We start from the raw sequence: 27,782 nt of genomic DNA on the forward strand, positions 1-27,782 counted from the left end.
TTGATTGGCTTCCGCTTCCCTACCAGCTCTCCACTCCACCCACCTCCTTCCTTCCCTCCTCTCTGAACCCCCACGAAGCCCACGTGCCCCCAGTGTCTGAGATCCCCAAAAAGGAAATCATGAATTGAAAAAAATACTCCATCCTCTCCTTCCCTCTCTGTATATTTTTACCTGTATTTCTCTGTGCTCTGTATCCTCCGCAGACATGAGCACTTCTGCGAAACCCTCGCCCGTGCCTGCTGCTGCAGAGGCAGCCGGTGTCCCTCGTCGAGATGACGATGTGCGTCGCAAGCTGGCCATACGAAAGGCCTACCACACGGCGTACTATGAATACCAGCGCAGAGACATGATGTATCTCCTCATCATCCTGCGCTTCATAAATGCCATCACCATCCGCACCTTCTTCCAGCCAGACGAGTACTTCCAGTCTCTCGAGCCAGCATGGGAGATGGCTTTCGGCGCGTCCAGCGGTGCATGGATCACCTGGGTGGGTATCCCGTCCTCTATACCCCTCCAACTATGGCTAAGATATGTAGGAATGGCATCACCAGCTTCGGTCATCGCTGCACCCCGCCATCTTCGCCCTGCTCTACTTTGTAGCTGACCGGGCCATGGGCGTCATGAGCATGTACCCGCAATTCAAAGCCATTATCCTGGCCTACCTCCCCAAAGTGTTCCAGGGACTTGTTGCCGCGGTAGGGGACTACTACACGTGGCAGCTGGCTGAGAAGGTTTACGGGCAAGGAAGCAATGCGGCTTTCACCACGGTATGTCCTTCTCTTATATAGTCATATGTCACGAGACACAGGCTAACAAGTCATATAGCTACTCATCACTGCCTTGAGCCCATGGCAGTGGTTCTGCTCTACCAGGACGCTCTCCAACTCTCTGGAGACAGTCTTGACCATCGTTGCTCTCTACTATTGGCCTTGGGCCCTATATGGCGACAGCAGCGCACCAAAGAAGACGTCTCCAGATGCAGCTGAGGCTGATAAGGCCGACAAGGCCACTACTAGCTCGCAGGAGTCTCAGATCTTCAAGACCAATTCGGATGTCAACAGGTAGGATGAATGGGACCTCTCAATTATGAGTATAGCTAACATTTCAGTCTTCGTATTTGCCTTTTCTTGGCAGGCATTGCCTGTCTTCTCAGGCCCACGAACCTGTTCATCTGGGCTTCGATAGTGACGGTATCTGTCAGCCGACTGGGTCTTACTGGCACCTCGCCCGCCAAATTCTCTGACTTCCTAATCATCCTACGCGAAGCTGTCATTTGCGGGTACGTCACCTATCCCACTCCTCTACTCTACGAGGACACATATTAACTCCTACAGCGCACTCGCTCTCTCCATCTCCGCCGCCTCGGACTACTACTATTTCGGCGTGTGGACGTTCCCACCTTACCAGTGGCTCTACTTCAACATCACCAAGTCCCTGGCAGTCTTTTACGGCACAAACCGCTGGGACTACTACGTCACCGAAGGCCTCCCCCTCCTTCTCACCACCATCATCCCATTCACCCTCATCGCCTTCGTCTCCTCCACCTCCATCGGAACCGAAGGGGCATCCGTCAGCAACATCCGCTTCCAATTCACCTTCACGGCCCTCACCACCATCGCCACCCTCTCCCTAATCTCCCACAAAGAAGTCCGCTTCATCTACCCCCTCCTCCCCCTCCTCCACATCCTCTCCGCACCCCACGTTCTCTCCTTCTTCTCCCGCCCCGCCCCCGCCTCCACCCCAGCCCCCTCAACCTCCTTCTCCATCCCCCCCTCCCCCACCCTGCGCCGCACCACCCTCCTCGGCGCACTTGTCGCCGTTAACATCTCTCTCGCCTTCTACACCACCTTAATCCACCAACGCGGCGTCCTCGACGTCCTCGCCTTCCTCCGCTACGACTACGAAGCCACACACCTCACCGAGCGCGGCCTCTTTATCCCAACTACTGCTGATGACGCCCCCTTCGCCGCGTTCCTCATGCCCTGCCACTCCACGCCATGGCGCTCGCACCTCGTTCACCCTACCCTCAACGCCTGGGCGCTGACCTGCGAGCCGCCTCTCGACATCCCAGCCGGCACGCCAGAGCGCGCAGCGTACCGCGATGAGGCGGATCGGTTCTTCGATGATCCGAAGGGGTTTTTGAGTCGCGAGGTGGGGAGTAGGGAGAAGCCGTGGCCGCAGTATGTGGTTGGGTTTGAGGGGATTGAGGGGGTGTTGGTGGAGTGGCATGAGGAGACGGGGAGTCAGTATGAGGTGGTGAGGAAGTGGAGTGGGTTTAATAGTCATTGGATTGATGATGAGAGACGGAAGGGACGGGTTGTGGTGTGGGAGTTTAAGGAGAGGGTTAAGGCTTAGGTGGGAGAAATAGGGTTTGGAAAGAGGTCAGTGTGATGGGGGTGGTTGTATTATATTTGTGTTATATAGAGGAGATTTAATTTGATTAATCTTATATACCTGTGCGGAGTTAAACTTCGTGTTGTGAGCAAAGTCGAACAGCAACATGAGGATAACTTAGGAACCTATAATTCGATCAGAACTCGGGTGTTGGCTCCCACTGCTCATTTTCTGTCTTCTTGTGACCACGAAAATCTGCCATAACTATCGCCAGAAATGCACCCGCCTTAATGTACTTCACCTAAAGTGCTTCTTTCAGGCAGACGGATCAAATGGATTCTGGGCGATCCCATTGCAGGATCTGCCTAGGCCATCATCCACCCCACCGCGGAAAGGCGGAGGTCTACAACATCCTCCACCACGATTCTCATCACCTCTACCCATTCTCACCACTTTTCTCTCTTCTCACTGCCTCTTCTCAATGCCTCTCTACTTTCTCACCACCACTCTTCTTTCTCACCACCTCCATCCAAAGTCCTGGGAAATATGTCCATGCTGCTTTCCAGTACGTTTGGACACAGTGAACGGGAAGGGCGTTGTTTATATGCCACATTAGCTTTTGGTAATTCTTTACTGTCAAGAATTCTCTGTCCGCTGTGAAATATCGTAGAATCTAGGGAATGATTGACTTTGATAGTGATTCTCTGGCTGTATTTTTGGTGGTTTTGCTCTAACCATAAGCAAAAGGGTAATATTATCAAGTTCTTCTAAAATGGCACCCTGACCCCCCCAACTACAGTCTTCGTCCTCTAAATTTCTAATGTTGGAGGAATGAGAAGGGCTTCTATTTTCCCCTTTCGAGCTATGTCGTTGACAAAGGCCCACACAGCAACCGTCTCAATAGTTCCGCAAGACTTCAATCTTTCAACGACACTGCAGTTCTCATTACCACCACTGTAATCAATTTCGGAACTCTAGAGTGATATATTCGCCGGCACTTGGAAGCTGCAGGGGAAGTTGATACACGTGGCTTCGCGTCAAGGCGTGGCGTTTTCCCCTCGAACGCGACCAACCATCGCGCGCAACTCCTAAATAATATCAGCCGGTTCTAAACTTAACGCCCACGTCATTGATTCACAGATAGTGAAACACCTGAGACCTGAGACCCCTAATGCTTTTAAATCCCAGTCAGCTATTTTTCAATCACAAACCAAGATCAATTGAACCGAAGCCACACCCACAATATAAGCATGGCCCGATCGCGCCCCGCCTCGAACGGTCCTACCTCCAAGTCCGCCCCAACCACACAAAAAAACGGCATCAAGAAGTCCTCAAAGCCTGCCAAGCAGCAACTCTACGTTGTGTCGCGCGAAACGAATGATCCTGAAGGCGTCCACGACAACCATGAGATCGTTGGCACCTACAAGACGCTCGCGGCAGCCAATGCGGCCGCGCGCGACGATTTGATTAAGGGATGGGGACGCGAGTACTTTGATACGTATGAGGCGAGCGAGGTGGATGGTATGGTGCATGTTATTGCTACTTGCCCGGATGGGGAGGAGATGGTTGTGATGGTTGAGAAGTCGGGAGTGAGGAAGGCGACCCCACCCCGAAGGCTGTCGAAGAGCAATCCTACGTCGTCCTGCGCCGATCTAATACTGACGAAGTTAAAAACATCCTTGGACCCTCTGAGATCGTTGGCACCTATAAGACCCTCGCGGACGCCAATGCCGCTGCGCGAGGCTATTTTGAAAAAGGGCCGGGACTCAAGTACTTCCAGATATGCGACGTGAAGAAGCTGCATGGCAAGGTGGAAGTTTTTGCCAAGAGCCACAACGGCTACCAGGATGTGGGCGTGTTAGTTCATAAGAATATGGCGTCTCCATCCAAAGTAGCCGCGCCGCTGAATCCTGACGCGCAGTACATCTACACGCTGATACGTGAAACGTTAGATTTGTATAAGTCCCATGGCAAGATTGAGATTCTAAGTTCTTACGATACGCTCGCTGCTGCTAATGAGGCGGCGCGAAACAATATGATCGAGGAGTGGGGAAGGGACTACTTTGAGGAATATGAGGTGCGTGAGTATGGTGGGATGGTGCGAGTTAATGCCAATTGCCCCGATGGAAAGGGCATGTATGTGCGTGTCGATAAGGCCGAGGTGAAGAAGGACGGTGTGATCGAGGAAGCCGAGGCCGAGAACCTGACCGTTGACGCACCGGGAGAGATCACCGTCTACCATGTTTCGGCTGTCAGGATTGATTACCAGAATGATCCTGATGGAGTGCTGGAGGGGGCTGTGATAAAGGGGACATACTTGTCGCCTGCGAAGGCGAATAAGGCTGCGCGGGAATATTTGGCGAAGGAGTCGGAGACGAACGACTTTGGTAGGGTTACAGAGACAGTGATCTATGGGATGGTGACTATTAAGGCTAGATGCCCGAAGGAAAAGGAGGTGATGGTTTATGTGGACAAGGGAAAGTTGTTTACTGATGGCGAGGGATTGGAGGAAATGGAGGAGTCGGAGGGTTCCTTGTGTGAGTCTGAAACCGAGTGGGCATAAAATACTAGGGCTTCGGAGCGGAGCGTTTGCTGGATATGCTTTCTTTGAATATAATTTTATTTATACCCCTTTAATATTACGACAATATTCTCTTTATCTAGTAAGCTACGGTAGCATATGGCACATTCTAATGGTGTTACTATAAAATCTAACATGAACTTACTAAAGGACGTAGCGAGTTCCTCGCCAATGAAGACCTTCCAGCGCCAGAAAAGTCGTCCTTTTCTTTTGCAAGGGGCTGGTGAGCCAGTGATCCTCAAACTGCCGAGCGAGACCTTCGTCCTAAAAACCATCAACACGAAGAAGTCGATTGCTGATGTGAGCTCAATGGCGAAAAACGCGTCCTCGCGATCTCACTCCGAGGCTGAGGACAAAAGAACTCTTTGCTCTCGAGATTTGCAGCTTACACTAACGATACGGAGGCAAATACGACCGGGCTGCGGTCGTAATTGCGCTTAAGGGGGGAGGTAGCGAGAAAGGGAGGCGACGGCGAGAAAAGGGGGAGGTGGTGAGAAAGAGGATGTGGCGAGAAAAGGGGGAGGTGGTAAAGAGGATGTGGCGAGAAAGAAAGTAGAATAATCTTTTACTGCGTATGTCTCTCGGGTTCTCACTCTGGTAATACTTGTCAGCTCGTCATACACTCGTTTACTGTGCTCTTCGAGCGTAATTGACGCAACAAACTCGCAGAGCGCAGGCGATGTTGGAGATAACCTTTGTTTCTTGCCCCTATCCATGCGTAATAACCCCGCGAGCACCGAAGATGGTTGATCCTCATCCTTTTGATCTCAGTGCAACTTATACGAGCAATATGCTGTTTGAAGATCTCTAATCCATACCTATTTTACAAAGCAAGTAATATCGCATACAATTACATAATCCATAAAAAAATCCCCGTCTCCTAAGACATTCTACCTATACTTAAGCTCATCTAATACCGGCTTCAGCTCCCGGTACGACTCTCGAAGGCAGTGCTGGAATCCAGTTATCTGTTGTTAGCATACCTCAAGTGTCGCAGTTAGTGTTCGCACATACAATCAGCCGTCCGATCAAGCGTAATCGCATTCGCCATGCCCCAGAGATGAAGAGTCGCCGGACTGTTGCCCTGGGTAGCACCCGCCCGTCCGACAAGATCCTGGGGTATTTCAAGTCTCGGGTTGGACGACGATTCTTCGTAATAACTATTTAGCTCTCAAAATAATTACGACAAGACGGATATACATACTATGAGCGAAATGCCGCGTATCGTGATGGAACTCAAGCGGGATCAGCTCCGGTCTTGCGGAGTGGAACCATCGCCTTGTAATGCTCTATCTGCCTGGAAAGGCTGGCTGAACTCGGGGTCGAAATAGACATATGCACTCCCCCGATCTCCGAGCCAGACATCGATCTGGCGGGTGATGGGCGTTCCTTGGGGGCTCATGGTGATGAGCTGCGCGGTCGCGGTATGGTGGGAGCGTTGGATGGTAGCTTTGCCGAACGATCGAGTGAATACACGTGCTTGAGGTAGAACACGGAACATGGCGAGAGTAGATCTGGGATGCTGAACGATTTGAGATTCTCCTGGGAAGTTGAGATGGTATGTTAGTTACGCGCGCGGGTGACGAAACTTGCGCTGTCCGTGGGTGCAACATTGGGTATCATACCATACTGTAAACGCGAGGAACTAAATGCAAACGCGGAACAAATAGGTCCTGGTGGAGGTTCGATGCAGAATATGGTGTGGATTAGCGGAAACTCCTATAAGGTGCCATGAGCGAAGTGGCATGACATAGCTACTGTACTCACCGGTCTCGAGAAGGGACACTGCTTCTCCATTATTATTCGAGAAGGTCTATCCAAGGATCTTCAACCGTGAGTTTCCCATAAACCAAGAAATATCACCTTCCAGATGCAAATATATTTTCTCCTAACAGCGCACCTGTTGAAATCTCGGGCGTGTGTAAGATCCCCTGGATGGCCAGCCAACTCAGAGCACATAACCAACTTCGTCACTTCATGGATATCCCGGCGTAGTATAGACACTTCACAGAATCCGAGGAAGTGAATCTACATCTTGATGATCTTGACGCGAGCAATCCCTTCAAAGATCTCCGCTTTGCTCATAAAACCTAGAGCCAAAGAGGGTAGTAATGAACACTAACAGGGTTCCCCACGGGGAAGATGCCGGAGGAGGAGTACGCCAGTACGCCACCATGCGCCGGACAGATGGGAGGACTTGATTCCCCGCCCCGTCCCAAACGATCGATTGGAACGCCGGCGACGAGCTTGGCTACTGACATTGGCTTAACCAGCCTACGGAGAAGAGGACAACCGACACAAGAGCGGTCTGTGACATAGCTAGTCTCCAGAACAACGCATACGACAAACAACACAAGAGCGATCTGTGAAGTAATTAGTCTCTAGAACAGCGCACAAGAAGCTAGACCCGGGAATTCTTGGCCGCTAAACCATCAACAGATCATCCGGCACCGAGAGAAGGGATTTATTTAGATTGAAAAACGCGGGGTAGCATGCTTTTTGGCGTAGGGGGCTTGGAAATTTTGGGCATTGGCCCCTGAGCTGCAGTCCAGTATAGCTTTCGGGTGCTCATGGCCGCTCGATCGTCATCAGTGTTTGTGGAGTTAAGACACACCGTTTGCGTTGTTTGCATTGTTTGCACTGTTTGCATTGTTTACATTGATGAGAAAATGATATTCCTGAAATTATTATCGAGTAAGAGCTCGGATTAAACCGTTCGTATCTTGTACGTCTTATCCCAATCTGTCGTATCTGTCCGTATCTCCCGTATCTTGCAAGGGCATGGGATTTCTTATCTTTGGGTTGACAAGAGGTTTATCCTGGGGAGGATCACGGAGGGATACTCGGGGAATTGCTGCTCTATCATTCTCTGTATCGGAGATGCCTATCTGTTATCAATCTTTGAGAATCCTTGCCCACTCACCCATATCTGAGCTGTGGAGTAGAGGTGGGTGGGCCATCTCTGGGCCTTTCTTGGCACCATACCCCCTCCAACGGCTCCATTATTTGGCCTTCAATATGTCTCAAGTTGTAAATCAATCACCCAAAGAAACTGGTAGCAATATGCTCTCAAAAAAAGTAAATGTCATAAAAAAATGAAGTATTCGCCTGCTATATATATCTTCAAGATAGTCATAAAATCGTTTCACTCCCTACACAATCTCCTCCGACGCCCCGCGCCTCCTAACTCCATCCTCATACATCGCAGCCCCAGCCTTCTCATCCTCCTCGCTATCGCTGTCAGCCAGATGCGGGTTATCAATCGCATCCCCGACCTCCAGCCACGTAGCGCTGACTGCCGGCACAGGGCTGATTCGGCACAGCGCATAGTACACTATCGCCGCTACTATGAACCCACAGAAGTAGTTCAGATTGTATATGTACTGCGCTCCAAGCGGCGCGGACGGCCCTCCCGTCGGCTCGCGAACAGCGCCCACGAAGCCAACGATGTTAATCAAGATCCCAGCAATGTATGCCGCATAAGCGCGCCAGTTAAAGCCGTAGGTGAAATAGTATGGTGCTGTCTTCTTGGCCGTGTATAGGTCCTTGATCTGTAGGTAGCCTTTGCGCACGATGTAGTAGTCGCAAAGCATGACGCCGGCGATGGAGGAGAGGAAGACGGAGTAGGCGGAGAGGTAGGTGGTGAAGTTGTTGCTGGAGGAGAGGAGGTTCCATGGGCACATGGCGAAGCCGACGGCGGCGCAGATGTAGCCGCCGCGACGGATGGTGATGTAGCGTGGTAGGAGGGCCGTCAAGTCGGTTCCAGCGGAGACGGAGTTGGCGGCGATGTTTGTGCCGAGTTGTGCGAGGGTGAAAGAGGCCGCGATGAAGAAGACACCGGCGCGGTTGCCGTGGCCGCCTTCTTGTAGGAATTTGGCGAGCAGGTCGAGAGGGTTCCAAATGGCTTCGCCGCCGAAGATGACCACCGAGCACGAGGACACGATGATGCCGATAAACGAAGTGATGCCGAATCCGACGGGAATGGTGAATAGCTGCGACCAGAAGGCATCCTTTGGCTTGATTGCAAAGCGAGAGAAATCGGGTACGTTGACAATCAGCGCGCTGAAGTTCGCAATAGAGGACATGATGCCTTTAATGATTGCCCAAGCAAGTTCGTTGCCGTGGATGACGTTCGGCTTGTTGACAACTGGTCCCAGCCCCTTAGCTCTGACCACACCCCAGATGAAGAAGGCAATTCCTGCGACTGGAACGACGAGGGACTTGGCCGTAAACAAATGCCTGATCTGGTGAACGTGTGGGTATAAAGCTGGGAGCGAGCATAAACAGAAGAGAAAGAAGGAGAGGAAATCCTTCGTGGTAGTTCCGGAGCTGGCGGGCATCGAGTTCGGGAGCTGCTCATATCGAGGCCAAATAGCTGTAATCATGAGAGTAACACACTGGCCACCTGTAGTTGCGTTAGTTTGTCACGACAAACATATAGATCTGGGAGAATTCATCATACCAATCCATGCCTGAACACCATACCAGATACAAGCCATTGCAGACCTGTTAAAAACAGGCCAAAGCCCACCCCAGACACCGAAAGAGGCACGACTTGCCACTGGGAATCCGATGTGATAAGTAGCACCAATACGTCCTGTTGCAACAACGAACGCACCCGCAATCGAGTAGCCGACCCATACGCAAATCCACGCTTGCCACCACGAGAGTCCAGCCACAACACTGGAGGAGGCGATCATCCATGTGTTGATGTTGAAGGAGTCGGCAATCCAGAAGCCGACATAATTCCAGGGACCCCATTGCCTCCGAGCAGGTTCAACTGGAAAGGTTCGTCATGTTGCGGTCTAATATGGAGCGTTCAAGGCTCTTACCAGGCTTCAAATCCTCGTTCGCGAGCATCGTCTGCGCTCTGCTCAATCCTTCCTCTGTCTCGACGGAAATAAGGTTCAAAATCGCCCTGCCCGACGGCAGTCGCATTTTTGGTGCCATATTGATTGTCGAGTTCGTCTCAATTGTCTGCTGTAGTTGCAGAAGATCGGATTGAGAGCTCAAAAGTGGTGGCGGCGAGGTAGGTGATATGAAAGATTTCTCGCCACTGAAGACTAGTGGATAACACGGAGTATGATGAAGCCTTATCCGAGGCCAGATGATACTCGATACCGAGGGAAGTTTACGGAATCAAGCCTTGGGTGGGTGGATAGGTGAATAGTGGATAGAATGGGCAATGGAGCATTTATTGATGGGGACCCGAACGTGGGTATATATATACACGATACCATTCTCCCAAGCCGAACAGGCCGCCCCACGTCGCCGAGATACTAGATTGATAGAATTGGGACAGCTGAGCACCTGAACGGTGGCTCACAGGCGTACAATTCCACGTCGTCCCTGGCCGGAATCCCTGGGGCCTGCGAAAATAGTAAGCCCCAAGGGCATCCGGTAAGATCCTTTTTGCGGGATCCTTTTGCGGGGTGATACCCATAGTGATGTCAATGGCCGAAGCTTAGAACCGTGCAGTGAGCGGCCGGCCACCACATGCGAGCAAAAACTGGGATATTCCTCCAACCGGCGCGCTCGTATGTATGCGATTCTCGGTCGTTGACGATGTACCAGGCACAATACTGGATCGTTGGTATACGTACCGTATGTGGGGAAGTAGCGAGACCACTGCCGTCGTCGCCCATGTTTATGCCTAGCGCCAGTGTGGTTGTTAGTTTAGGTTAATTTAGGTTAGAGTGTCTTTAGCGCCGCCTAAGCGTCTCCAGGGGTCGTGCCTACCTACCAGAACCAGATAAGATAACCGTGATAACATGTGCTCCGAGCGCTGGTTTACTCGATCTCATCGAGTCACACACGCCAAACCCGCCGGTATGGATCAGATAGGTGCGGCTCTGCCAGATAAGGTAGAATAAGAGTAGGGTTGACTGTCAGTGAAGCACGTGAGTGTGGGACGACTCTTTGCCGTCCGGTATGGCATTTTCTGGGGCGGTTTGCGTGGTGTTGTTCGGCTTCAGAGAGTTGTCAGGGCCGGTTGTTGGTGGGTTTGTGCGCGATGTCGGCGTCGGACGGGAGAGTGTTTGCCGCCACGACAGGCTATTGTTCGGGTGGTATCCTTTGCTGTTGTTCGGAGTCAGACTAGATTCACGACCAGATTCATGTCGTTTGTTCGGCATCAAAGACAGGACAGTTTGCTGCTATGGCAGGCCATTGTTCACAGTTCGCAGTCATATCCTTTGTTTCCACTGAACGTCATTGTTCGGCGTCGGGTCCCTGTTGTCGTTGCATGCCATTGTTCATTGCCAGGCCGTTTGCTGTCGTTGTCTGCCATTGTTCAGCGTCAAAGAAGTGGCAGTTTGCTGCCTCTGGACGTCATTCTTCAGCGTCAGGTCCTTTGCTGTCGCTGGGTGCCATTGTTCGAAGTCAGGCCTTTTCCTGGCAGTTTCACGTCATTGTCCAATGTGAGCCCTTTTCCCGCCAGCTGTCATCCATCATTGTTCAGTGCCAGATCCCTTGCCGCCAGTTGTCCATTATTACCCAGTGCCAGATCCTTTGCGGTCGCATGTGCACGAAGCCTCGCCACCACGTCTTTGTCGACATTTTGCACATCTCATGCCCACTGCCACTGAGAGTCGCGCACAATACGTGTGCTCCGTTGAGAATTTCTTGCTGTATGCGTCGACGATTGATTTCGTTATCACGAGCAACGGTATTGCCGTTATCCTTGTCCTCGTCGATCTTGGCACCGATCCTCGTCTGGTTGCACTTTTTCCCCAACGAAGCCGGTAGTGCTGAAACAAAGCGACAGGAGATTCCATAAAGAAAATCCATGCCCACCGCCAGTATAATGCCTTTCTGCATCGAAGTGATGGGAGATTTCATAAAGAAAGTTCATGCCGAGTGCCAATAAAATGCCTTTCTGCATCGTCGACAAACTTTCAATGAAAGCAACGGCTACTCTGCCCGCCGCAGCTCCTTTTTCGACCAGACCACACGTATAATTGAAGCCAACCGACATATGGGCCAGTCCAGAAGCTCTGCAGAATGGACCGTGGGCAAATCGAAATAAAGCGACGGGACAAGCAACTCAATAGATGTCTTTGTCCATGTCCAGTGCTGTCCACCCACAATGGATTCCGTGCCTGTGAGCCAATCCAGAGCCATACGGGACGGACCGCTGGTGAATTGAAAGAGAATGGCCGGACAAGCATATGAATGGATGTCTTTATCCATATCGTGTTGTTCGTCTGGGAGAGGTTTCGTATGTGAATCTCATCTGAACAGCATCGTTGTTTGTTCATGAGAAATCCACCCTTCCCTTCCAACATCTGTTGCAATGAGGATTCTTCTAATAAAGACCTGATGGGTATATGATCCATCTCTTCTCCTTCCATCATCCTCTCTTTTCTTCCTACCATAACGTTCTTCTCCTGTCACCGCGGTATTCATTGCTTCTCGCTCTGTCATCATCGCAGAGGTAGGTCGGTATCTGTGATACTCCCTTGGACTCACTGAATCAGTATTCAATCCAATCCTGATTCTCTCGTTCATTTCATTCAAGTTCATATCACCACTCTGTTGCTCTGTGAGCTCGGTTTCACACGATGTGCAACCTCGACGATACCTACTACTCCACCTGCACCCATTTCGGTCCGCGGATCGTCACCTCCCACTGCGCACGGGGCCTGACTCACAATGGCTGCGCCAAAACTGGGTGCTGGGGCAGTGAAGTCACTGGCATCTCGCGAGTCGTCTCACTTTGTCCGAGCTGCAAGATCAGGACACGGAGCGAATCCAGTCACTCCAGGGATCTTCAGCCAGAGGGTGGGCGTCCGGAGAGTCAGATCGACAACGATGACATTGGAGTAAGAACCGAGGCAAGCAAGGGGCACGGCAAAGACAGAGGGATCTGGTTGAGGAGGCTTGGGACGATTTGGGATCGCGCAGAAGACAGGTGAGTTGATCGGTGAGGGGTGTTTGGAGAAAAGCAGAAAACTAACGAAAACGCAGCTGGGTTCGATGGCTCACAATGCATTTTGCGAAGTGAGGAAGCAGGCGATGCTGTTTGGCGCTTCGAGGATTGGCGTTTGGAGGATTGGAGGATTGGAGTATTGGCGCTTGGGGGGTTGGCAGTGGAATTCGGGTGCTCGTGGATATGAGGAATGCAGCTTGTTGAGCGACGCTGCCTTGGAGTTGGCGGGCTGCTTGAATGCGGCAGGATCATAAGATATGATATCGATATCAAGTGCTATGCACGTAAGTAACAATGAATGAAGGCGCTGGCCGTCTTGTTGCCTCTCAAATCGTAAATTGTGGACCATGGTGTAATATATGTGTGATGGCCTGTCTTTATAACAAAACCCCCGTGATTGTAGCGACTTCGCATAACCCCCTGAACACCTTCCTGCCTCACGGGTAGGAAGAATAAAACAAGAATCCAATACAGGCCAAAAAAAATGAAAAAAAAGGCCAAAAGAAGAACTGTACACACGTGAATGCGTACAGAGTAAGAACCCTCCTCACTGATGCCGCTTCCTTACTTTTAGGGAATTTACAAGGGGCGACCGATTTGAGGCTCGAACCCGGAGGCTCGAGTTCAGAATCGGAAGCACTATCATTGATGAAACAGAGCACTTCCCATACACTTAATGGGCTTTTTGGCACTTATATACCCTCCACAGTCCGCGTTTGTACTGTGGACTGGGAAAGCAGTGGGAATCATCACAGCCACAGAGAAACAGGCGAAAGAGCTGGGCACTTCGGCGAACAACGTAAGAAAATAACTTAGCCTTTGCCCACAACTTTGTTTGTAAATTCAATACAAAGAATAATCTCATTATCAAATAACCATTGATTATCTAAAGGGGCATCCACTGCCGTCATCAAAGGTTAATATCACGGCCGGGAAGAACCTATATCCGCAAGGGTCAATGTCTAGCCGACACCAGGGACCCATAACCCTGCAAGCCCGATAAAGTGATGCCTTGTTATCTCCTCCTCGCATTCTGGGCAATGCTTAATTAAACAACTCTTGTTGGGACTAAATGGACAGGAGTCCTCGTCATATACAGGCGCGCTACAGATTGAAGCCGCCGCAGCTTCCATTCGCCCATTGCTGCAACATTGGCTCCACAGCTTGCCCCACGCGCCTGGGACGGCGATAGAGAAGTGTCTTGGGAAGTTGGCAGCCGGCACGGTGTGCCTTGATACCTTCCAATATGGCTATTCGATGGCGCTCCCAGAGCGTCGTATTAGCTGTTCTCGTCACATTTATATTCTTTTTTGTGTTACGGAACGACAGATTGCGAGGGGCCTCGATCAACCCTGATCATGGGAGTCCCGGAGGAACACCCGTCGAGGCCCAGTTCGATGAGAAGATGGAAGGAGAATTCATGAAGGAGCTTGATATATTTTATGGAGAGGTTCGGAAGTAAGCATCTATATATATGGACTCAATCCTGTGCGCGAAACTAATTACGTCGGCACCAGGTCCAGAACCCCAGGAGCAATTTATACCCCGACCCTGAAGAACCTCGAAACAAACGCTACGATTATGGACCAAATAAGATACCCTAATGCATTAAGCCCTCCAGCGATCGAGGCGCCATATAGCCCTATACCGCCCAAATCATACTCTCCCCAATATGAGATCCAAGACAAGAATCAATGGGCAGTCAGTCACCCCGCCAAATTCACGAAGTGCGGAAGCCCCTGGAGCAATTTTGGTATATCAGACAATATCCAAACCTTTGCAGGCAATCCCAAGGGATTCCCGTCCCCGGGGTTTGGAGACCGCGACGCCCTGGACTGGGAGAAATATACGTGCTTTGACAGGCAGGGGAGGTTCGGTCGATATGGCTACATAGAAGGGAAAGGGGAATCGGAGATCAAGCCAGCGATTAACTGGGAAATTGTTAATTGGGGGGCGCTTCAAGATCACTGTCTTTACAAGAATGTTGAGCGATTCCCAATGCCCCGTACCGAACCTGGACAGAACCTCAAAGGGTTGGGTTGGATGTCGCCAATGGACCGTTCGCATATGAAGCGAAGCATTCAGCCGAGACAGGATCCTTCGAAAGGGGAGACTCCACGACCAGACCCTAATAGGGTGCCTCCACCACCAGTGGCAAACAGAACTGCTATCCTTATCCGCGCCCGCTATGACACTGTCTACAGGGAGAATGATGTGCTCAATATTCGTGCATTAATCAACGAGCTCTCCTTCAAGACTGGAGGCGAGTACCAGGTTTACCTCTTAGTCGAAGTCGAAGACTGCGACGACGCAACATGGACAGACAAAAGCCTTTATGACGCCGTAGTCGCCAAATCCGTCCCATCCGAATTCAGCGAAATGGCACACATCTACACCGAGCGCCTTCTTCGCTCCTGGTACCCCGCCATGCCCTCCAAGGCCGATGTCGGTGGGCCTGTCCTCGAGAAACTCGAATGGCTCCCCATCCAGCGCTTTGCGCATCTCAATCCCTCATATGCCTATTTCTGGAACTGGGACCTCAATGTGCGCTTCACGGGGCATTACTACGACCTCGCAAAGTCCCTTCCGCGCTTTGCACAGCGCCAGCCCCGTAAGTGTCTCTGGGAGCGCAACGAGCGCCTCGCTACGACCTCACTCGACGGACCCTACGAGACTGTCTTCCGCGATAAAGTCGAAAAAGAATCCGACCCCGAGGCAATCATCTGGGACGTCCCCGTCGTCCCGGAGTTTACGCAGCAAGGCCCTAGACGGCCACCAGCTGAGGAGGCTAAGAATGAGCATTTCATGTGGGGACTGGGCGAGAAAGCGGATCTCATCACGCTGTTCCCGATCTTCAATCCGGTGGGCACGACGTGGAGTGGTCGCAATGATGTTTGGGGTTATAAACATGGCAAGAACTTGGCGCGGCGTGCGACGTCTGGGACATTCGGCATAGCGTCAAAGAGACTCCTTGACCTTATGCAGAAGGAATCTCTTGAGGGGCGCTTCCTAAATGCTGAGATGGCTGCACCGACGGTGGCGCTGCTGCATGGTCTGAAAGCCGTATATGCACCTCAGCCGATTTGGTTTGAGCATGCGTGGATCGGTGAGGGATTACGGAGATACTTCAATTCAGGCCCGAGGAAGGAGGTGGGAAGTAGCCAGAGGAGTTTATACGGTAGTGGGAAGAGGGGCATGCTTTGGGAGGGAAGCACTTTTGATACCAACTCTAAAGCAGCGGCTAAGATGTGGGATAAGTGGATGGGGGTGGGGGAGGGTGCGGCTGAGGTACGTTCTTGATCAGTTTCCTTTCGGCATGCAATGGCTAACTCCGTGCTTTTAGTTCGAGAAAAAGAACGGTCGCATGTGCCTGCCGCCCATGCTACTCTTTCCAGTCCAGGACAAATCGCCCGTCGTGTGGAAGTATTCGCCACCGACTGGCGCTGAAATTGCGAAGAATTAACCAGATCCGGACGACTGTTGGAGCTTTTCATGTATATAATTATTTATCTGGTTTTGACAGTGTCCGGCATGTGCTGTGTAGATATACGAGTTCATTGGATAACGGCGTTTGGGAGGGATGGGTTCTAGATTCTCATAGAGAGGGGGCGGCATGTTGGGCGTGGGGGAACTTCTGTGGTGTGTTTGGCAGTTATGGATCTCGAGTCATGGAGATAGCCACAATCTTGGGGTAAAGTGGAACATGTAACAGCACGACAACAAGACATTATGAATGACACCTTTCAATATCTATTAATGATCGTCCTGTGACATCATTGAGTTAACAACTCACCGCTACAAACGAATCTCTCCCTCCAATTCCAACTCTCGTTGGGTGCGAAGATGAGGGGTATTGTGGGGAAATACGCTAATCCCCGCACCCCACACCCCGCAATAATGTCAAAAGGGGGAAGGCTTGGTAGACTGTCGCCCAGTATGTAGATCTGGGTATCACCTTCTCAGCGTGGGGGTAATGATAGACAGTCGCCCAGTATGTAGAACTGGGTATCACCTTCTCAGCGTGGGGTAATGATAGACAGTCGCCCAGTATAAAGATCTCGATATGACCTTCTCAGCACCATCCTGTTGCCTCCCGGGGTATCAACTTATCAACTCTCGCCTTTAAGTACTCGGGATTCATTAAAAACACACCAATGGCACCAATCGACGCTGCAAAGGTTCAGGAGCAGGCTCCGCCTGTGGGAGACAGGAAGACAGATTCAAGCCATTTGGAAAATGTGGAAACCGGTGTCAAGTTGACTCAGTTTGACGGAGAGCGGGTGATTGTCACAGAGCAAGATGTAAGTCCATTATCTACACGAGATAGAAGTGATTTCTCCTACTAATATCCATCAACAGAACAGAATTATCCTTCGCAAAACAGACAAGACAATCTTGATAATACTCGTCTGGGTCTACTTCCTCCAAGTTAGCATTATGCTCTTCCTTATTTCTTCCCTACAGCCCACTGACTTAACCTAGATCCTCGACAAATCAGTCCTCGGATATGCCTCCCTCTTCGGTCTCCAAAAAGACACCGGGCTGAAAGGCTCAGAATACTCCATGGTCGGCTCCATATCTCCCATTGCGCAACTAGTCTGGCTCCCCTTCACCTCTGCCGTAATTGTCAAGGTGCCCCATCGCATCCTGATGCCCGTCCTCATCCTCGGTTGGGGGCTCGCACAAACCTGTATGGCTGCATCGCACAGTTACGCCGGACTCGTCACCACCCGGTTCTTCCTCGGCCTATTCGAAGCTGCGTGCCTGCCTCTTTTCGGCGTCATTACCGGCCAGTGGTACCGTCGTGCTGAGCAGCCCGTCCGCATCGCAGCCTGGTATGGAACCAACGGCATCGCAACGATCGTTGCAGCAGGCCTTTCCTTCGGTCTAGCCCATATTCCCAGCAGCACCCTCAAGTCATGGCAGATGTAAGCCTTACCCCCTCCAATCCCCGCATCCAACAAACGCACAGTTACTAACCTATCACCAGCATCTTCCTCTTCGTCGGCCTCATCACCGTCGTCACCGCCCCCTTCGTCTACTGGAAACTCGAAAACGACGTCGAAACCGCCCGCTTCCTCACCGACCACCAGCGCGCCCAAGCCATCGAGCGTCTCCGCGCGAACAACACCGGTATCGGTTCCCGCGAATTCAACTGGAGCCAAGTCATCGAGGTCTTCCTCGACCCGAAAACATACCTTTGGTTCGCGCTATCGCTCCTCCTCAATGTCGGAGCAGCAGTGACGAACGTCTTCGGACCGCTTATCCTCAGTGGACTGGGGATGGATAAATCTATCACTTCGCTCCTTAACATGCCCTTCGGCGCGGTGCAATTCCTCGTTATCCTAGTATCGAGTTACGCTGCTCAGAAGGCGAAGCTAAAGGGCGCTGTTCTGCTCGTCCTCATGCTCCCCGTCGTCGCCGGGTTGGCAGTCCTCTACTCCCTCCCCCGCAACAGCGCCAACCTTGCCCCCAACCTCGTAGCATACTATCTCCTTGCCTTCCTCTTCGGCGGGAACCCCCTCCTCGTCACCTGGATCATCGGGAACACCGCCGGGACAACCAAGAAGACTGTTATCATGGTGATCTACAACATCGGCAGCTCAGCTGGTAACATCATCGGTCCGCTCTTGTTCACCACAGCGGATGCACCGAGCTACCTCCCTGGGCTGCGCGCGGTCTTGGGCTTGTTCTGCGCGATGGTTGTGGCGATCTTGGCGCAGTGGTTTTTGCTGTTTACGATGAATAAGAGCCAGGAGAGGAAGAGGGTTGCGAATGGGAAGCCGGCGAAGCTTACGGATAGGTCTATGATGGATCATTATGAGGCGCAGGATGATATGGATTACGGAAATGGCGATGCGGCGTTGTATGATCTTACGGATCGTAAGAATGATGAGTTTGTGTATATTTACTAAGGGAAATGGGATGCGTACACGAGCGGAGTTGATGGGACATCATGGCTAGTTTATTATGATCTTTAAGCAATGAATGATGATTAATTATGTGCTATGTTGACAAATCCCATAAAATTGATCGTAGCATAAGTACTACATAAATGATTCCATATTATTCGGAAATTCATTCAATGGCACATCACAACATCTAGGGCGCAAAAATATGCAATGCTGGTCTTTTGATTCCGATGATCCCACTGACCATATATAATCCCCATCTCCAATCAATCTATAGTCAATTTCTCAGATCCCACCTCTCCTACTCCCGAAAAAAACGCCCATCATCCCATTCATCTCGGCCCCTTCCAGCCAAGTTTGGTAAGGCGCGCGGAAATGCCAAATATAACCGCAGACCACCAGTCCCATCCACCTCTTATCCTTTCCTAAAAATAAAAAAAACCAGAGAGAAAAAAAGTCAAAAGCGCAAAAAAGGGTATTCACAATTGTCCCGAGCGCCCTCCCGCCGAGACAATTCCCAGCGTGCATGCGAGACGCCAAATATATACAAAACCCCCCTCCTCCTGTAACCGTGCACGGCCGTGCAAGTCGGATCCGCGCCCATTGGCATCTTATTGATTCCCATCCCCGAGGGTCAATCCGCCAACGCCATAATCATGCTTCCCAGTAGTTTTTATCAATGATGATGAAACTGTACGTTCGTGCGAAACAAAAAATGCACATGAAAAAGAAAGAACAAAAACGACACTGGCCGCATAAGCGGCCGAAAAGTGGGGAGATGGATAAAAATGAGGTACAGGAAACAAGAGCATCGAGAACACAAAAAATATGTCTCGGTACGGTGCACTCTACCCAGCCTCGCCCATGAGATGGGCGAGTTGGGAATCCCAATTTTGTAACGCAGCTAGGCTTATCCGGTAAGCTGAAACTATATCTTTGCGGGCCGTTATGAGACCAAGCTCATTGTTTTGGGGGCGTGTTAGTGATAGTAGGTGTTGTGCCTCCGCTGTGGGTACTAGAGGGGCGAGAGCGTTGCTGTTGAGGTTGGGCCTTATGTTTGGCAATAACGGCAAGCTTTCTACGGAGCGTGAGGAGGCGACCTTTGACCATGGCGACAACTGTCGCTAGTTAGAATTTATGTTAAAAAAGTATATGCTAGTTGAAAAACTCACGTTTCTTGACCGCATCCCGATCATCGACATTGATGCCGTTCACGGGATCATCTGGGTCTTTCTCTGTCACTTGCGCGGTCCCCACCTTCTTTTGGGGCTCATCGTCATCCTTCTCAAGAATTGCTTCCAACATACGAATTGCAGTAACGTATGAGAGTTCGCAGCCAACAAGATCTTCGTTTGCAATCTCATTGATGGCGGCCGATCGGCTCATCTCAATAGCTCTATCATACATCAGCCTCTCAGCTGTTGTACCAGCGCTGAGAAAAACGCCGTCGGCTGTTGAGCTATCTCCTCCATACATCCTCGAATCGTCGGTGTGGTTGCTTGGATGGCCTGGATGGTCCTCGGGGAGTTGTTTCTGGGCATCGATGAGTTTCAATCGAGAGAACTCCGCCTTTTCAAGAACTTCGTTAAATCGGCTCCGCATCCATTGAACGGCACTGTTTATACGGGCTGCGGCGACAGCAGTCTCGGTTTTCACGGTAGTTGCGCTACTGGCGGCCTCCGCTCTCTTCTTCTTGTTCCACCATGAATTTGCAATGCCCATCGACTTTGCCAGCAAAGTCAGAGATTTAACGTATAAAACCAGTGCTTCCTCTGATAACGAAACAACGGCATCAGGTGTGAGGCCATCATCCTCTTGGTCCACTTCCCTTGCGTTGTTTCCACCCAGGCCATGGTCCATAGACGGCGCAAGCGGGATGAGCTGCTTGTATTTGACCTCTGCAAAGCCATATACAACGTCAGATCTGGTTGCCAGCGCTTCGATTCTATCGCCTATTTTGACATCCTCATCATTGGATTTTCCGGGTTTGCCGTCAGTGATCATACCAGCAATACCTGGAGAAGTCGCAAATCCCGTAAACGCGCCATATAGTTGAGGTGGCGATTGCCCTCTCAGCAATTGCGGCGCGTACCCAGAAATCCCGAAGAGTCTAAGACTTGCATTTGATATGGCTTTTGTGATCGCAGAAGTTGCCGAGCTGGGACTGCCGTAAGAGCGATCGTACGACGATTTGCGGTGAGGGTTTTGTTTCCCTTGGGCTATCTGCATGCCGCTAGGGGAAATCGGAGGTGAGGTTGCAGGCTGGTTGGACGATGGCGTCCCCTCTGTCTGTGCTCTTCTCCTCATGTTTGCTCGCGGTGAGTTAGGCTGCGCCGGTACTGCCCCTCTGGAATTGGCGTCCATCTCATCCGCAAAGGAGTTAACCTCAACGTAATTCTTCTCTACAACAATATACTCGCGCTCGTCCCTCACGTCCTGGGCAGCTCTCTCTTTCTCGTCTCTCCTCAAATTGTCGTTACGCGGGGGAACTCGTTTTCTCTCGTTTAATAACGAAGAGCCAGGTGATGGGGAGTCCTGGCTCCTGCCCCGAACCATGTCAACTGGACCAGCGCTTGGTCGCCTTTCCATAGCTTCTTCGGTTGAAGGATATTTGTTTGGAACAGTGCTGGATGTATGTATCACTGGCCTCCGTGAGGTAGTGGACGGTCCAGGGTTGGCCTGAAACCGCTCGGCTTGCGCTCTAGGTGGGGTACCATGAGGCTGCCGTGATCTATGTTGTGCTTCGTCGAACGTCTCTGTAGGAACTGCTCTAGAAGCATTTGACACTATCCCAGTGGACCGTGTATCATTCTCGCTGACGCCCCTACGAGATATTCTGGCCGAAAATTGACCGCTCGTAGATTCTGGTTCTTCGGGCCTTGGTGTTGGACGGATTTCCTCGGGCCTGTCGTCTCCTACCAAGCCCCGGATATTATTAACTATTATCGGATGAGCAAAGAAGTTATCAAAGCTAAGACGTTCAACAGGGTTCTTTTTAAGAAGTCCCTGAATGACTGATTTCAAGCCGTCACTGATAGCAATGCCTGAATCCCATGGAAGGTCCTCGGACTGCATCTCTATTTTGCGGAGAAGCTCGACATGGTTTGCGGCACGGAATGGAGGCCTGCCGGTCACCATTTCGTACATAACAGTGCCGACAGACCATAAATCAGCCTTTGCGTCGTACTTTTCGTACCGCAATATCTCAGGCGCCATATAAAGCGGCGAGCCACAGAGAGTCTCTGCTAAGCTTGCCGCTGGTAGAGACCTTGCGAAGCCGAAATCGGCCAATTTCAGCATCGGAAGTGAGAGTAATCCCGCGGCTGGAATCAGAGACTCAACACTTGGTGACATCAGAAGAGGGCTTTGAGGATGTGCTGACATATACTGCGGTGACGGAAGTAGCAGCATGTTTTGTGGTTTGACATCGCGATGTATGAAGTTCCTGTCTCTAAGAAACTCCAACGCGCTCGCAAGTTGTTTGAGGAAGTGCACGCTGATCACTTCGTTCAGCCCACCTTTCTCCGGATTTGGATACTTCCTCGCCATTTCCGCAGTCGCCGCATTTGTCGAGAACTTCGAGCGCTTCCTGATGAATAACGACAAGTCGCCTAGCTCGCAGTATTCCATTACCAGGTGTATATGTGTATCGGTTTGATGGCGGCCCAACAGGGCGACGATATGAGGATGTTGAAGAGATTGGAGGATGTCGATTTCTTGATTAAGGTTCTCTTTTAACTTTCGATTCAGTTTCGCCAAGTTGACCGATTTGATGGCAACAAGAGCACGGGTTGTCTGCATGAGTGTGACAGTTAGCAAGAGTACTTAATAGTATATGGGTTGCACATAGACTTGAGTAGTGCTTCAGTCACTCAGACCTTGCAGTCGTAGCTCAGGCCCTATCCAAGCGCAACATGGGGTTGGAAGTTCACATACCCTTCGGTGAGCTCTATATACCGTGGCAAAGCTTCCTTTGCCTATTTCTGTGTCGATCCTGTATGCCCCCACCAACGTGTCGTTCATCCGCGATGAGGAGGACCTCGAGCTTTGTGGAAACGCCATGTTGGATGGCCAGTGGTACCTTGCTGGGTATGAGTCTGGATCTCAAGCACTCTTCCCCGACCACGTTGACCAAAGCTTTCCAGCTCTTGTGTTAATGCATGTACACACACGATGTGAAGCGATGGGTCCGGCTTCAGTAGGTCGTGAGTTTCGTATATAAAGGCAGCTACTGAGAGCTATCAACCAATAGAGTCGGGAAGCGTGTGGCGTGTGGCGTGTAGCTGCACGATCAGGCCAGCCGGATCTGCGTGCAACGTCTGGCAAAGAAGTATTTCGTTCGGTATAGTGTATCCTCAAGATATCCTCCACGGGCTTGGGAGTTTAAAGAGCGGATAAGGGCGTCGTTGGTGGTGGGGCGTCGACGAGGTTCAAGTTAATGACTCGAAGCGGTACCGAGTGAGTAGCTTGGGGGGGAAAGGCGCCTGGCAAGATAAGGCTGGGATACGGTGAAGTGGGTTTCTACAGAACAAGCACCAACTTGCTATATAGTAGCTGTAGAATGGTGGAGTTGTCAATGCAGAATTCAAGATGAAGATATATCGTTTGTTGTTGGGGGGAAAGGGCCGAGCGAGAATAAGGGACGAAGGGGAAGTGGGAAGGGAGAAGGGAAGGGAGTAGACAGAAAGGTTGTGGTTGACTGATTGTTGAACTTTGTGGTAACGAGGTATCTCCCGTGATGTGATGCTTGACTATTTAGGCTAGTATGGGGGACCGTAGCGGACCGTCAACGTTCGCGATAAGACGCCATGAAAGTGACGTTTTATGGCGATAAGGGAAAAATGGCGGGATCACGGGATCAGGGATCTGTGAATCAGAATTACCATATACAGAAACTGAATCGTGGCGGTGTGTCTTGCTCACAGCATATACATACTTGCATATACTGCATGTGCTACAATGAGATGTTTCGGCGGTTTATGTGTTACTCCCCTTTATAGAACTTCGAATGGCGGAAGTGGTACAATACAGTACAGTACAGTTCTGTCAGTTTATATTGCAGATGACGAAGGCTGGGTTTTAGCGTCAGTCATGTGTCAAGGCAGACGCGTTGGGAATCCACAATTCAGGCGGCTGTTCCTGACCTGGCTCCTGACGCAACAAGCTCGTCATGAGGAAGACATGGGCTCACTCGAGCGTCATTGAATGAGCGCTGGCAGCTGTCCTTGGTGACTTGTGGAGGGACGACAACAGTGGCTGTCGGTAAACAACACGGACAACTGAATGCACTGTTGCCGACTTCACTGATTGTGGACGTCTCTGCCATGGATCAAACTGTAATCATCGATCATTGTGTCTCTACCGTAACAGCTCTATGTGACAGCAACATAAATGCAAATCGTATCGAGCCCCGACTCGTAAGTACAAGTGACGAGAGCCTTACTTGTCATCCACCTCAGTATCATCAGATATCGGAATATCATAAATATCCCTGATCTCCTTCCGTTTCCTCTTCTCATTGCTCTCCTTTTTCTGCTTCGCATATCTCCCCCTTTCCTGATGCACATATTCTTCCTTTCCCTGCTTCACGTATCGCTCATTTTCCTGCTTCGCATATCTCCGTCCAAGATGCAACGCCTGCTTCAAAGAGTCATCCAGTCCACGATCAAAAGACTCGTTTCGCACTGGGAGTTGTGCTTCCTTAGCCATGACAATGCCGCGCTCTGACTCCGGTTGTCGAGGCATGTATCGTGCGAGAGGATCCACCAAACTTCGCTGCTTATTGACGATCCTTTGGGAGAGTTCGGTGGTTGCTTGTGGAAAGTATCTGGATGCTTGACTGGCTTCACCTTCTGAGCCATCTCTATACACTGAGGTTCCCGAAAATCTCGCATTTCCCTCGCTGCCGTTGGACCTAGAAGGCGCAAGATATGTCGATGGGTTGTAGATCACTCTACCAGAGGACATGTCACTGCTGTGGTCAAGCTGTGGCTCTGAGTGGACCACTGTCTTTGCGGAATGGACCTGCAACGATGTCTTCAACGATGACTTCCGCATCCGCTTCTGAGAGGCACTCGTCCTTGATTCTGCTTCATTTTCAGTGCTAGAAGCAGCACTTTCATCATCGGAGTCGCTTGACAGCACGAACTTCTTCCATGCCGCGTCTGGGTCTTCTTGGGCTGCTCTTTTGGGAGGTTCGACAGGGAAATCTGCCAGGTTTTCACTAGACCCGGCGAGTACAAACTTTTCCCATGTAGTGTCCTGGTTTTCTTCCTTCGGTTGCCTTTTTGGGGAGACACTAGGCGGTTGGATATCGTCGGCTGCTCGTCCGCGAGGCTTCGACGTCCCGACCGTTCCAAAACTCAGCTTTGTATTATTATTTCCACGATCCTTATCATCGGGAGACCCAGTGACTGATGATGTAGAGTTCGGAATCGAGGGTATGAGCTTCCTATCGTGACTAGATTCATCATTTAGGGTACTTGGATCGGCATCCGACAATCCAGGCGATCTAATTTGTGTGGTGTTGTAGCTGGTACTAGGAATATCAGGCGCAAGTTGATCGCTTTCGTCGTCCACAGGCCAAGCAGGAGATTGTTGTTCGTCACTCTCTGCAACTAGCCAACTCCTCCACATCTCTTCATCTCGGGCAACTGAAGCGGCAACTGTGCCTTTCCTTCCCGCCGTAGCAGCAATGCTACCCTCAAATACCGATGAATTACTTCGCAAGAGTCGCGAGGTCGTTGAGCTTTTCGGGGTTGGGTGGTAGATAACTGGCGAAGCGCCTAACCAGTTGGTTTTTGTGCGATCAGTTGCAAATATCGGGCTGCTCTGCTGTTGTGGACCAGGGGCATACATATTTCGATTTAGCCTTCTTATTTGGTGAATCCGAGGTCCTGAGCTTGGGTAGTCACCAATTGATGATATGGACTTCTCTTCAAAGCCCTGTCGACCGTGTGTTGCGGGTTCTGGAATGTACCCACTGTCGTTCACCATGTCTGAACTTAGTCGATGCGGCAGTCTTGGTATCGATCCACCACCCTCTAAATCAAGCAGCATCACATCCGACGACGCTGATGATTGAACATACTCAGGATGTGGCTGGTTGATGACACTACCCGAACTTTCTCTGACATGTCTTTCTCGGCCGTCTATAAATATTCTGACGCTTCCCTTTGCACCTGAGGTCTGTCCGTATTGCATTGATTGCGGCTGGTTCTCACCATGGTTCGGGAATATCTCTCTGCTTGGAATATGGCGATTAAATGCAAACGGAGAGGTAATCTTGTCCTGGACTCTTGAATATTGTGCTCCGTAGCCAGCATTCAATTTTCTCCGTTTACCAATCGCATCCCGGCTTTCTGATTCCATATACTTGAGTTGAAGAGGACGTTGTATGCTCAGTCCTAGCCAGTCACCCTCGCGAAGAATCCGAAACCGTTTCCGTCGTATTGCTTCCATGTCATCTTGCTCTTCATAGTCCCCATCGACGGGCTCCGTATTGCTAATCGGCTTTGGTTTCGTTTCGTAGCTGTGAGTTGAACTCTGGGACACCTTGTTCGAGCCTGGATAACCCAGTTGTCCATGGCGACTGTTGTCTGCACGGCCTGCTCTCAGGATTAGATCGTTCCCAAGGGCTGTTATAAAACTTAGAATAGATACCTGAATGCATGTTTTCGACATATGAACCATGGTCACTATGTAGGTCATGGTTGAGGGGTACCAATGGCTGCTGTAGCTGGGTTCTAACGGTTCCATCTCTAACAAGCAACCCATCTGGAGGTCGCGGACCTGCCATGTCAAAGTTCGGACGTTTGGCTGAATCTTTCTTCATAGAGCCACTCATCAAATGGCTGCGCATCTTTGCAAAGTGCTGTTTCTGCTTGCTTGTAGTTGAGCTATCAGCTCTGCGAGAATGCCTCGAAAGGCGTCCACCGGTCCAGTTCATCTTCAAACGAAATACTGATACTATGGAGTGCTTGAAAGCTTAGAACGAGATATAAATATGATGATTCTGGAAGAGAGCTATGTAACGGGATAGAAACATGTGTAAATTTGCTGTAGATAGAGATTTTGCATTGAAGCAATACGTACAGTACATATTAGTTCGTACAATGAAGTTAAGAGAACCGCTTCTTACTGAATAAGCGCTGGTTGCCGCGCGCAACTTCACATCCTTCCATTTTGGGCGAGCTTCCACATACAACATCAACAACCCAATTTCTCTAAGAGCTGTGCTGATGAACGCAATTCAACAAGTTACTTAGTCCAGCACCCCGTCACCCAGATGTAACAACTGCATCTTGGTTTCAAAGCTTATCAAGACGCCTCTTCTCAACCCCGATATGGAAAGAACCCAATATTGAATCTTAAACTTACTTTCGTCGGAATGGAAGCAGTGGGCATCCAAGCCATACAAGAAATGCCATCCCCTGGATTATTCGGAAGTATATTTCCTCGTGATCTTAAGGACCAAGTTCGAGCTCCATGATTTTGGATGAATATATGAACGAAAGAGAGGAAGTTTCAATAATCCGCCTACCTTTAGAAGAGCAGCGGAAGAAGCCAGGCTCTTTGCTCATATATAAGTAAAGATATTTATCCAGCCCAAATGTCTTCATGGGGACTGTACTGACTGAGTTGCCAATCAAAGTCGCGGATTTCCCATATAAATCAGGTAATTGCTGATGTTCATTGTTTTGCAGTCCTACAAGCACATTAGACTGCCGTTCAACTGCACGAGTGACTCAACGTCACAAAGGGCTTTCTCGGTGCATTGATATATACTGGAGGGAAGGTTTCGATACCCCCCAGCTGCGTTTTACCTTTCCTTTGGGTTGAGGCGTCACCAAACGGCGTCGATGTTAGCTTCTCTGGTGGACTGTGCATTGTACAGTACAGTCGGTCGGGGCAGCCCCATATTCTTCAATTCTTTGCTCGGTCCAGCAACGCCCAATGCAACCAGAAACATGATGGCAATGCGTTATGCGTCGCCCCGATTGTGATGTTTCATTCGGGGCTGCAC

At 50.6% G+C, this 27,782-nt stretch overlaps 9 protein-coding genes across 9 annotated transcripts; 5 read left to right on the forward strand and 4 right to left on the reverse strand.

Moving 5' to 3' along the window:
- The first annotated feature begins 40 nt into the window (after nucleotides 1-40).
- GPI10 (glycosylphosphatidylinositol anchor biosynthesis) lies at nucleotides 41-2,559 on the forward strand. Its single transcript, XM_018270721.2, has 5 exons — nucleotides 41-487; nucleotides 537-767; nucleotides 826-1,061; nucleotides 1,109-1,279; nucleotides 1,335-2,559. Exons 1-5 carry the CDS (start codon nucleotides 206-208, stop codon nucleotides 2,353-2,355), a joined length of 1,941 nt encoding a protein of 646 aa, XP_018134482.1. The 5' UTR covers nucleotides 41-205; the 3' UTR covers nucleotides 2,356-2,559.
- A 1,025-nt stretch (nucleotides 2,560-3,584) lies between these two features.
- VE01_01196 (uncharacterized protein) lies at nucleotides 3,585-5,356 on the forward strand (the record flags this gene model as incomplete). Its single annotated transcript, XM_018270722.1, has 3 exons — nucleotides 3,585-3,855; nucleotides 3,918-4,871; nucleotides 5,073-5,356. The coding sequence occupies 3 exons, from the start codon at nucleotides 3,585-3,587 to the stop codon at nucleotides 5,354-5,356; spliced, it is 1,509 nt and encodes a 502-aa protein (XP_018134483.1).
- Nucleotides 5,357-5,821: 465 nt separating this feature from the next.
- On the reverse strand, nucleotides 5,822-6,317 carry VE01_01197 (uncharacterized protein; the record flags this gene model as incomplete). The annotated part of the gene is made up of 3 exons (XM_018270723.1): nucleotides 5,822-5,883; nucleotides 5,930-6,064; nucleotides 6,188-6,317. The coding sequence occupies 3 exons, from the start codon at nucleotides 6,315-6,317 to the stop codon at nucleotides 5,822-5,824; spliced, it is 327 nt and encodes a 108-aa protein (XP_018134484.1).
- Nucleotides 6,318-7,980: 1,663 nt separating this feature from the next.
- Nucleotides 7,981-10,612, reverse strand: VE01_01198 (uncharacterized protein). Its single transcript, XM_018270724.2, has 3 exons — nucleotides 9,748-10,612; nucleotides 9,378-9,695; nucleotides 7,981-9,320 (listed from the first exon to the last, which is right to left on the reverse strand). The coding sequence occupies exons 1-3, from the start codon at nucleotides 9,863-9,865 to the stop codon at nucleotides 8,068-8,070; spliced, it is 1,689 nt and encodes a 562-aa protein (XP_018134475.1). The 5' UTR covers nucleotides 9,866-10,612; the 3' UTR covers nucleotides 7,981-8,067.
- A 1,865-nt stretch (nucleotides 10,613-12,477) lies between these two features.
- On the forward strand, nucleotides 12,478-12,920 carry VE01_01199 (uncharacterized protein; the record flags this gene model as incomplete). Its single annotated transcript, XM_018270725.1, has 2 exons — nucleotides 12,478-12,827; nucleotides 12,884-12,920. The coding sequence occupies 2 exons, from the start codon at nucleotides 12,478-12,480 to the stop codon at nucleotides 12,918-12,920; spliced, it is 387 nt and encodes a 128-aa protein (XP_018134476.1).
- Nucleotides 12,921-13,719: 799 nt separating this feature from the next.
- On the forward strand, nucleotides 13,720-16,582 carry VE01_01200 (uncharacterized protein). Its single transcript, XM_018270726.2, has 3 exons — nucleotides 13,720-14,303; nucleotides 14,363-16,133; nucleotides 16,189-16,582. The coding sequence occupies exons 1-3, from the start codon at nucleotides 14,092-14,094 to the stop codon at nucleotides 16,306-16,308; spliced, it is 2,103 nt and encodes a 700-aa protein (XP_018134331.1). The 5' UTR covers nucleotides 13,720-14,091; the 3' UTR covers nucleotides 16,309-16,582.
- A 31-nt stretch (nucleotides 16,583-16,613) lies between these two features.
- On the forward strand, nucleotides 16,614-18,849 carry VE01_01201 (uncharacterized protein). Its single transcript, XM_018270727.2, has 4 exons — nucleotides 16,614-17,146; nucleotides 17,205-17,273; nucleotides 17,328-17,773; nucleotides 17,836-18,849. Exons 1-4 carry the CDS (start codon nucleotides 17,000-17,002, stop codon nucleotides 18,758-18,760), a joined length of 1,587 nt encoding a protein of 528 aa, XP_018134332.1. The 5' UTR covers nucleotides 16,614-16,999; the 3' UTR covers nucleotides 18,761-18,849.
- Nucleotides 18,821-23,451, reverse strand: ATG1 (Serine/threonine-protein kinase). The gene is made up of 3 exons (XM_018270728.2): nucleotides 22,694-23,451; nucleotides 19,930-22,552; nucleotides 18,821-19,875 (listed from the first exon to the last, which is right to left on the reverse strand). Exons 1-3 carry the CDS (start codon nucleotides 22,817-22,819, stop codon nucleotides 19,718-19,720), a joined length of 2,907 nt encoding a protein of 968 aa, XP_018134333.1. The 5' UTR covers nucleotides 22,820-23,451; the 3' UTR covers nucleotides 18,821-19,717.
- A 662-nt stretch (nucleotides 23,452-24,113) lies between these two features.
- VE01_01203 (uncharacterized protein) lies at nucleotides 24,114-26,853 on the reverse strand. The gene is made up of 2 exons (XM_018270729.2): nucleotides 26,420-26,853; nucleotides 24,114-26,364 (listed from the first exon to the last, which is right to left on the reverse strand). Exons 1-2 carry the CDS (start codon nucleotides 26,703-26,705, stop codon nucleotides 24,197-24,199), a joined length of 2,454 nt encoding a protein of 817 aa, XP_018134334.1. The 5' UTR covers nucleotides 26,706-26,853; the 3' UTR covers nucleotides 24,114-24,196.
- Nucleotides 26,854-27,782: the final 929 nt, after the last annotated feature.

The sequence above is a fragment of the Pseudogymnoascus verrucosus genome (genome assembly GCF_001662655.1).
Source record: "Pseudogymnoascus verrucosus strain UAMH 10579 unplaced genomic scaffold scaffold_3, whole genome shotgun sequence".
Taxonomy (NCBI): Eukaryota; Fungi; Ascomycota; class Leotiomycetes; order Thelebolales; family Thelebolaceae; genus Pseudogymnoascus; species Pseudogymnoascus verrucosus.

Bases quoted from the DNA above. Each gene is read 5' to 3' on its own strand.
- GPI10 (XM_018270721.2), top strand. From the start codon at position 206: ATGAGCACTTCTGCGAAACCCTCGCCCGTGCCTGCTGCTGCAGAGGCA. The intron at 488-536 runs GTGGGTATCCCG...TAAGATATGTAG, and splicing joins GCGGTGCATGGATCACCTGG to GAATGGCATCACCAGCTTCG. The intron at 1,062-1,108 runs GTAGGATGAATG...CTAACATTTCAG, and splicing joins ACCAATTCGGATGTCAACAG to TCTTCGTATTTGCCTTTTCT.
- VE01_01198 (XM_018270724.2), bottom strand. From the start codon at position 9,865: ATGGCACCAAAAATGCGACTGCCGTCGGGCAGGGCGATTTTGAACCTT. The intron at 9,696-9,747 runs GTAAGAGCCTTG...GAACCTTTCCAG, and splicing joins GAACGAGGATTTGAAGCCTG to TTGAACCTGCTCGGAGGCAA. The intron at 9,321-9,377 runs GTATGATGAATT...ACGCAACTACAG, and splicing joins TGGTGTTCAGGCATGGATTG to GTGGCCAGTGTGTTACTCTC.
- VE01_01200 (XM_018270726.2), top strand. From the start codon at position 14,092: ATGGCTATTCGATGGCGCTCCCAGAGCGTCGTATTAGCTGTTCTCGTC. The intron at 14,304-14,362 runs GTAAGCATCTAT...CGTCGGCACCAG, and splicing joins TTTTATGGAGAGGTTCGGAA to GTCCAGAACCCCAGGAGCAA. The intron at 16,134-16,188 runs GTACGTTCTTGA...CCGTGCTTTTAG, and splicing joins TGGGGGAGGGTGCGGCTGAG to TTCGAGAAAAAGAACGGTCG.
- VE01_01201 (XM_018270727.2), top strand. From the start codon at position 17,000: ATGGCACCAATCGACGCTGCAAAGGTTCAGGAGCAGGCTCCGCCTGTG. The intron at 17,147-17,204 runs GTAAGTCCATTA...ATCCATCAACAG, and splicing joins TGATTGTCACAGAGCAAGAT to AACAGAATTATCCTTCGCAA. The intron at 17,774-17,835 runs GTAAGCCTTACC...ACCTATCACCAG, and splicing joins ACCCTCAAGTCATGGCAGAT to CATCTTCCTCTTCGTCGGCC.
- ATG1 (XM_018270728.2), bottom strand. From the start codon at position 22,819: ATGGCGTTTCCACAAAGCTCGAGGTCCTCCTCATCGCGGATGAACGAC. The intron at 22,553-22,693 runs GTATGTGAACTT...ACACTCATGCAG, and splicing joins TATATAGAGCTCACCGAAGG to ACAACCCGTGCTCTTGTTGC. The intron at 19,876-19,929 runs GTGAGTTTTTCA...AACTAGCGACAG, and splicing joins TCGGGATGCGGTCAAGAAAC to TTGTCGCCATGGTCAAAGGT.
- VE01_01203 (XM_018270729.2), bottom strand. From the start codon at position 26,705: ATGAACTGGACCGGTGGACGCCTTTCGAGGCATTCTCGCAGAGCTGAT. The intron at 26,365-26,419 runs GTATCTATTCTA...TCCTGAGAGCAG, and splicing joins TGTCGAAAACATGCATTCAG to GCCGTGCAGACAACAGTCGC.